Source organism: Herpailurus yagouaroundi, unplaced genomic scaffold, assembly GCF_014898765.1.
Source record: "Herpailurus yagouaroundi ecotype Mexico unplaced genomic scaffold, PumYag 142, whole genome shotgun sequence".
Lineage (NCBI taxonomy): Eukaryota > Metazoa > Chordata > Mammalia > Carnivora > Felidae > Herpailurus > Herpailurus yagouaroundi.
Genome location: NW_024412397.1, coordinates 32,163,232 through 32,171,833, shown reverse-complemented (window position 1 = coordinate 32,171,833; position 8,602 = coordinate 32,163,232). Strand labels below are relative to the sequence as shown.

Here is an 8,602-nt window from a genome sequence, read left to right as displayed (position 1 = left end):
TTGAGTGTGAAAATTACCATTGCAAGCAAGTACCAAGTGATTTGCCCAAAGTAACATAAATATCGGTAGTGCCAAACTGGAACCCAGGTTTCTTTGTTTTTTGTTTGGTCCTTTCTCCACAAAGAAGAGCACACAGAGGAAACATAGCACGAAGAGAAAATCTTTGTTTGAGATAGGAAATTAGGGATTAAATTCACAATTTTTGGAAACGCCATTGGAAATTGAACTTGCGAAAATTCTAATTCTTGTAATTGCTCCTTGTTTAGCCTACAGCGAGCGAAGACTGTTACCATTCTTTTTGAATCGAATTTTGTTTTGATTTTAGATGGAGCTCAAGCGCAAAAGCCAGCTTCTTTTCTTACGGGGGAAAAAAAAGTTCTTCAAACAGGAAAAACACAGGAAGCCTGGAATGTAACCAGATAGGTTGTTTCCGGAGTCCCACTTACCCTTAAGCAATATGGTGAGCTACTTTTGCACTTGCGCAGAAGGAAAAGTTGGGCGGGGAGTTCCGCTGCGTCGGGTCGCGCTCCGGACAGGGATTGGTAGCAGCGGGCGTGAGAGGCGGAACCGGAAGCGCCTGTGTTGTGGGGCTTAGCTTGCTCGGTCCCGGTGTCTTTCCAGCGCCTTGTTTCTAGAGGTTGGTGCTGCCTTTGCCGCGGGTGCCATGGGAGAAGCGGAGAAGTTTCACTACATCTACAGTTGCGACCTGGACATCAACGTGCAGCTTAAGATGTAAGGGAATCGCGACAGTGACTGGGATTGCTGGGGCTTGGGGACGCTGAGGCAGGGGCCTGTGGGTTGGGGGGGAGAAGATGGTTATTAGCCTAAAGGCCTGCCTGGGGCGGCAGGGAGGGTTGTAGCCAGGGAAGCGGAGGAGAACGGGAGCGTGGAGGGGGCGATGTCAAAGAAAGATTGAAGACTAGTTCTCTGGGAGAAGGGTAGCTGTAGGAGGCTGCTCTAAAGTCCCACGATGTTTTACTTTGTTTGAAGCATCTTGCTGTTGACAGCAACCTTTTGAGGGTTTTTACATTTTACAGATGAAGGAATCAAGTCTCAGTTAAGTCGTCCTCTGGCTGGTAATAGTTGGAAGGTCTTTAGAACGGGGCTGGCAGGTGGGAGGGGGACTAAAGAAATTATGGAGAGGTAGACACAGGCAACAACCTGGTAGTTGAGAATAAGATGAGCACATGGATACAGTACTAGAAGCACAGGAGGTGATAGAGGCTTAGATTGAATCTTTGGACCGTGTGGCATTATTTAGCCAGGGAAGTTGGGAGTCATTCGGAGGTGACGGTGGTAGTTGCAAAGGGACCAGAAGATATGAGAAAAGAGCCTTGCAGGAAAATCTTGGGGCATCACAGTTGAAGTAAAGGCCAAGGGCATGACAGCTTGAGATGAGATTACTGGAACGGAGACTGGGAACTGGTGGGACTGAGTTGGAAATTATGTCCATTTTAGGGCAGTCTTATAGAAGTATTTTCATATGTGAAAGCTATCATAAATTATGAATCATATCATCATTTATAATATATTTAGTCAGTATTCGTCTAATGTGCCTCTGGCAAAGGGCTGCATACAGGCAGTGAGTACGTTTTCTCAGCTGTCAGATGCACCTCTGAAGGACTGTTTCCTTTTATTTTCAGAAGTTACTTATTTCAGACTCTGACAGATCTTTTACTATCCATCTTGTGGTGGTAGTAAAAATAATAATTCAACAACCAAACTATACTTTTGTAAAATCATTTACACACCCATTTCAGGAAATTTCTACAGCATGTGGCACTAGTTGTTTATACAGGACTGCATCGTTATTATTTGGTAAAGGGCTTTCCTTCAGTCTCCTACCTCTCAGTATTTCTTGGACATATGAATTTTTTGAAACTTTTGAATATTAGAAGGAAAGAAGAAAAGTGAAACAAAACAAAACAAAAACAAACACACAAAAAAACCCCTGACCTGTTATTAACAGTTACACACTTGGTATTTTGAGGCAACAATAAAGCATAAATTAGAAGTTTGACAAAATTCAATGCTAACTGTCTTTCAGCTTCTGTGACTGCCGTTGTTTATTGGGGCACAGGAAGTAGCAACTTAGAATCATATAATCAGAGAATAGTGAATTCTTTAATTCAGCTTGTTCTCCCCTTCAGTTTGTTTCTCCAGTTCAGTTTGTTCAGTTTGTTCTTTAGTTTAATTGCTACAGTTTTAATAACAAGTTGCGCTTTGATGTCTCTTTTCTTAGCGCTGTAATTGGAAATCAAACTGCCTGAGAGACATAGTCACTTTGGATGTGCCAAAGCACTTTAAAAGCAGCTGTCTGAAACTGGCACATCATTAGCCTACCCCTCTAACTCTAATCTTCCCATGTTGTCTCTCTTATTTTCATGATTGTTGGCATCATTCAGCAGGTTGGTTAAGACAGAAAACTTTGGAGTTCTGCACACACCCCTCTCTTACCTTCTGTGTTTAATCATTCACAAATTGTCTTGAATCTACTGGCTTCATATCCTTGATCCACACTTCAGTCTCTCCTCTCCATTATGTTCTTATACTGCTGCCAAAAGTATAAATCTGATTGCATTACTGTCACTTCAGATCATTCATTTAACAGATTTTTGAAGTTCACTTTGTGTCAGGCACTGTGCTGAATATGGTATCTACCTAGCTTCATTTTATACCTACTTTTCATTCTCATCTCTAGCTTCTTTGCCACATGAGCTTTATGCTTTAGCTATACCAAACAACTTGTAGTTCCCTAAACCTACCATCTTGCCTCTTTGCCTCTATATATGGTTATCTGTTCTTCTGGGATGACTCCTTACCTTTTGGTTCTCATCGCCATATATTGTTCAGGCTCATTTCAGACATCTGTCTGGGATGCTGAGCTCTTGCTCCCAAGCAAGTTTAGGTGTTCCAGAGACTCTTTGAGTTATCTTTCTTCAAATGTCTTTGAAGGACATTGGCTGGCTTTGGCCTCTTCTGCCCTTGTTTCTATTCTCAGCTCTGTTACTTTGTGAACAATAAGCTTGATCTCTGAGTCTCTGCTTCATTATTTATAAAATGAGAAAAGAGTGAAAAGTAATAGAGTTTATAAAATGCCAGGCACAATATTTGACATAATCTTGTCCAAGCAATATTCCCACCTCTTTTTTAATGTCTGTACGTATCTTTTATGACTTCTTTTTAAAAAAATTTTTTTGTTTTTATTAAAAAAATTTTTTTTAACGTTTATTTATTTTTGAGACAATGCGAGAGACAGAGCATGAGCGGCGGAGGGACAGATAGAGGGAGATACAGAATCTGAGGCAGGCTCCAGGCTCCACACTGTTAACACAGAGCCCGACGTGGGGCTCAAACTCATGAACCGCGAGATCATGACCTGAGTTGAAGTTGGATGCTCAACCGTCTGAGCCACCGAGGCGCCCTGTTTTTATTTTATTTTAAAATAAAATAGATTTATTTTATATTTGGAGAGAGAGAGAATGCAAGCAGGGAAGGGGTGGAGAGAGAGGGAGACACAAAATCTGAAGCAGGCTCCAGGCTCTGAATCGTTGGCATAGAACCTGACTTGAGGCTCTAACTCACAGACCGTGAGGTCATGACCTGAGCTGAAGTTGGACGCTTAACTGACTGAGCCACCCAGGCGTCCCTCTTTTATGATTTCTGTGTTTTTTAATTTAATGTGATCAGATAATATTATAAGTTACATTATATATATAATGATAATATATATAATAATATATATAAACATATATAAATAATAATACATAGTAACAAAAATTAAAAGAGTAATAAAAGAATATACAGTTACAAGTAAGTGGAAGCAAAGACTTTATTTATTATTTATCTCATCTTTCATTTTTGGACGTCTGTGCCCAGCACAGTGAATGTTTGTTGAATGAATACATGAACAAGTTCTCAGCTTGAAATTAAGTGAAACTAAGGCCTGGAAAGCTGGTGATGTCTAGAAGGTAGATCAAGAGATGATGACAGAATATAAAATTAAGTAAAAGCGTAAAATAGAGAAATATGTTGATGAAGATTAGAATGATTTTAGGTATGTTGGGATTTTAAGAGCCCTTTATAAGATGTAAAAGTGGCTTTAATTTTATATACAGGAAAATGTTGAGGTAAGATTACTGTGATACAAACATAAACTATTTTTGGTGTATGTTGTGTATATGTTTAAAAATGTCTATAAACATTATTATTCTTATACTTTCAGAGGAAGTTTGGAAGGGAAGAGAGAACAAAAGAGTTATAAAGCTGTTCTAGAAGACCCAATGTTGAAGTTTTCAGGGCTGTACCAGGAGACATGCTCAGATCTTTATGTTACTTGTCAAGTTTTTGCAGAAGGGAAGCCTCTGGCCTTGCCAGTGAGAACATCCTACAAAGCATTTAGTACAAGATGGAAGTAAGTTGTTGTCTTGCATATGGTGGGTTCCAGACTATTCTTCTATTTCTTTATAAATGTGGCAAAAATGATTTGGTAGGGATTAAAGAGGAAATTAAAAAAAAAAATTTTGTACCTAATACCTATAAGCATTGATCTAATAGTTTAAAGCAGTAGCCTCCTCAGATGGAATAAAATATTATATATAGTAATATTGTAAGTGCAATTTAGGTAGAAGTGAATTTGTGTTTGTATTCAATATATTGGTGTATTTTTATAAGTACTTTACTGATTCACAAAATGAGCCAAACCAAAAATACATGTGTAACATCTTTAAATTTTCTACCACTCTACTCCCTGAACACGTGAACACTTCTGGATTGTCTGAAATGTTGTCCAACCTGATGTTTGTAGCTCAGATTTTCAGAGAGAGAGATCTGTTGTCATCTGTTCGGATCAGATTTTTATTATTATTTTAAATATGAAGCTAACTTAAAAAAAAGTTCATGGTTTATTGAGCATGGTACATTAGCAGACCATTGTTGGGTTGCAAGGTAAATCTAGTGAACATGAAGTTCCTGTTTTTCCAGAACACTGTTGTGGGTCCTGAAATCAAACTCTTGTCTCCTCTTATTTGATAGATTATGTGGTGCAGTTTTGTTGCTCTACCCATGAGGGTTATTCAGCACCCTGGGAGGCTCTCTGCAGGATTCACAGGTTATGTGCCTCTTAAGGAAAAAGCTTATGCCCACAGTGTTAATGAAAAAAAAGGTGTGACCAAATGGACTACCAGGTTGAGGGTACAGCCCTGTGTTTACCAAGTGTGGTCTAGTAGGTTGAGAAGGGTTTTTTCAGAGAGCAGAAGTCTGAGCTCTAGTGATCTGGCTTCATTGAAACCAACTATTTTAATAGTGTAATTTCTTTAGTAGTCCTTTTGTGGATAGCTATAAACACAAACACACTCAAGTATATATATATGTATATACTTGTTATTTTGGAAAATTTCAAACCTGCAAATGTAGAGAGAATAATACAATGAACTTCCAAGACTCTATCACCTGGCTTTGATAATTACTAAATCAAAGCCAATCGTGTTTCATCTATATCCAGTTATTTTAAAGCATATTCCAAATATTTTATCATTCTAACTGTGTTTCTGTGTATTTGTTTTTTGTTTTTGTGTTTGTTTTTTTTTTGAGAGAGAATATGTACATGCAGGGGGAAGGACAGAGGGAGATGGAGAATCTTGAGCAGGCTCCACGCCTAACGTGGACCCCGACTCAGGGCTTGATCTCACTGAGATCATGACCTGAACTGAAATCGAGTCCGATGCTTAACTGACTGAGCCACCCAGGCATCCCTTTGTGTATTTCTTTTGTTAAACAAAACTGCAGTACATAATTATAATACATAATTACATCTAAAGCAATGGACCAGGATTCCTTAATTATATCAGGTTTTTAAACTGGAATCAGGAAGTGTGCAAAAACCTGAAATTGTATGCAGAATTTTGTATCTTGTGCATTTTTACAAGGACAGAGCTCAAAGCTTTTATTAGATTTTTTGAGGTGGCTTATAACTTCAAAAAAGACTTCAAAACTACAAATTAGGTTTAGACCATCAACATTTATGGTGAGTTCCACTTTTCTTGGTGAGGGAAATTGTATAGTGGTTTTGCTTCATGCCTTGGAAATAAAGAAAATTAGAGAAAAAGCATATTCCCAGTTACAGGGAGATTCAAATCTTTTCTCTTTCCATTTGCCAACTCCTTTCTTCATTTGTTATGTGTTATGTATTGTTGAAAGATATAAAGACTGCCATATTCGCTGTCCCGAAGTTTGAATTTTTTTTATATTTTTAAAATTGTGACTACACAAGTAAGTGCTTACTACACAAGTAAGTACTGCAGAATAATTAAAGTGGCTTCTTTTAATTGAAAGGTTCAACACATCTGTGTAGGATATAAGGTGAGAAAATACCTCATGTTGGGTTAATATGAGGATAGGCTTTTTGTTTGGTTTATTTGTTTCTTTTAAATATATTCTTTTGGCTCAGGGGGAAGACATTTGTAGATTTTGTACACCCTGCTCTTTGGTATTTAAGAGGTGAATTTTTTACAGTTTATCAAACCAAAAATTGCCCTCCTAAAATGCTTGAGGGCAAACTTTTCACAGTCACCTTCTATACACTTAAAAAAGAAATAGTGTAAACTTAGGAAAAATAAATTATACTGTAAAAGGAAAATTTTGCATTTCCTTAGTTTAGACCGTATTTTTGGATAGTTGAGATTCCTAATGATCTGAATCTGATTTTTGAGATTCTGATAGTTGTGAGAGTTCAAATAGTAAGGATTCATCCAAAATTTACCCAAGTCTATTCTGTCTTCTCCTATTCTATCCTGTCCATAGTGGGGAATCTTGTACTTTAGTTACATTTAAATAGAGTTGTCATTTGTGTGGAATATTGCAGATTTCCATGTTTTATATGTAAGTATTATTCTGTAGGCAAGTGGTTTAAATCTTTTTTTTTTTTTAATTTATATTCTCTCCTGTCCCGTAAAAGATATAACATGACTTTAGAGAGAGAAACAGACTGATAATCTAATATAATTAAGAAATGACAAAAGTAGGATTTAGGAGTGCACTGGTCAGACAAGAAGGTTAGTACAGTCGTATGTGGGGTGGTGAGAATCCAGCCATGCAGAATCAGGCTTCAGAATATTGAAATGTTTTGAAAGTTGCCAACTAGATTTAGTCTCTAGCTCAGTGAGGGTTGGGGCGTGTGGAAGGCCTGATGTGCTGAGAGGGAGAGAACAAAATGGGGTTCAGAATTTATATCTTCTTGATATCTGATCAGATCTTTCCATAATTTCTGGAAAATCTAGAGTTTTCAAATCATATATCTGCAGATTGATTTTCTTCAAAAGAACTCTTCTGCAGCAGTCCAGTATATAAAACAGGTTACAGTATAGTTAATTTGATTTTAAAAAGGTGTGGGGGTGTGTTTTTAGATGACAAGTTTGAGGCAGATGATTGTGTGGTCATAGATACTGTTTTTTAGTCAAAGGACAGAATATAGAAGTGAGAATTTCCATAGTTCATTTTGGATATTGTTGTTGATTTTTCTGTCTTTAGCCTGTATTAGTTAATTTTTGTGTTTTTTTTTTCCCTTGGCACAAGATGATACTGCTTAGTATTTACCCTTTCAGTCAGACCCACCTTGTGTACAGTAATTAAATAAATTCATTTAGTTCCTGAAGTTTATCTAGTGAAGAATGGCTTTTTTGAGAAAGGCTTTTTTGAGAGATGATTTATTTTTTTAAGTTCTTCATAGAAGAAAAGGATTTAATAACTTTTGATTCTCCTTTAAATTGGTAGTCATGTCTAATTTTCTTGTAGGTCCTTGAATTTATATGGTGGGCATAAATGATTTATCCTTTAAGTTTTTGAAAATTCTGTTCAATTTCTTACTGATGCAGATGTATTTGACCTAGACTGGGATATGCCCCTTTGATAATAATTTTGAGTAAACAGAATAATTCTGAGTAAACAGAGAGAAACAGTTCTGTGTGTCTTCTGGGTATTAGTTTGTGTATTGTTTGCATAATTTTCTTTTGGGATTTTAAAAGCCATCTGTTGTTTAAGGGAGTTGAAATTGTCAAATAGATTCAGTATGAAGTTTGAATGCAGAAGAAAATTTGCAGGGATAAATAGAAATAAAAAAAAGAGCTGTGTTATCATTACTAAATTATTAAGCATGAGCATTCTTTAGTGAAATCGTATATACAGGTATGCTTTAAAAATGTGACACCTGATAGCTTTGCATTATCAGTATTGATGAAATAACTTGAGGAACAGAAAAATATGTAAAAAATTGTCATATGTTTGTCCAGAGCAGTCTGGTAACTTCTTCATGTTAGGGTGGTAGTAGATAGTCTACTTTGACCTCTTTAGGGTTTTGGTTGTTTTTTTCTCCTTTGTTTAGGTACTCTTGTATAATATGGGACCATACTATCCTCAGCAGCATTTTGAATAATTCTTTTTTTTCTCTTTATAATGTAAAAACTGTGTTCTGGAAAATGCTTATAGATAATCATACTTACGTTCAAAACAAGTTTGGATCTAACATGCTTGTGTTTTACCAGATTTTTATTAGCCATTATCACTTTCCTGTGTCTTAGTGATATTATGTGAATTTCTTGATTAAAGA

At 36.7% G+C, this 8,602-nt stretch overlaps 1 protein-coding gene across 1 annotated transcript in view; it reads left to right on the top strand.

Annotated features, from left to right (window-relative positions):
• Positions 1-568: 568 nt before the first annotated feature.
• PIK3C3 (phosphatidylinositol 3-kinase catalytic subunit type 3) overlaps positions 569-8,602 on the top strand; it is a 145,160-nt gene continuing 137,126 nt past the window's right edge. The window contains exons 1-2 of the mRNA XM_040478958.1: positions 569-732; positions 4,226-4,414. Coding sequence (XP_040334892.1) covers positions 665-732; positions 4,226-4,414 — 257 coding nt within the window. The 5' untranslated portion in view covers positions 569-664. The remainder of the gene's footprint in view (positions 733-4,225; positions 4,415-8,602) is intronic.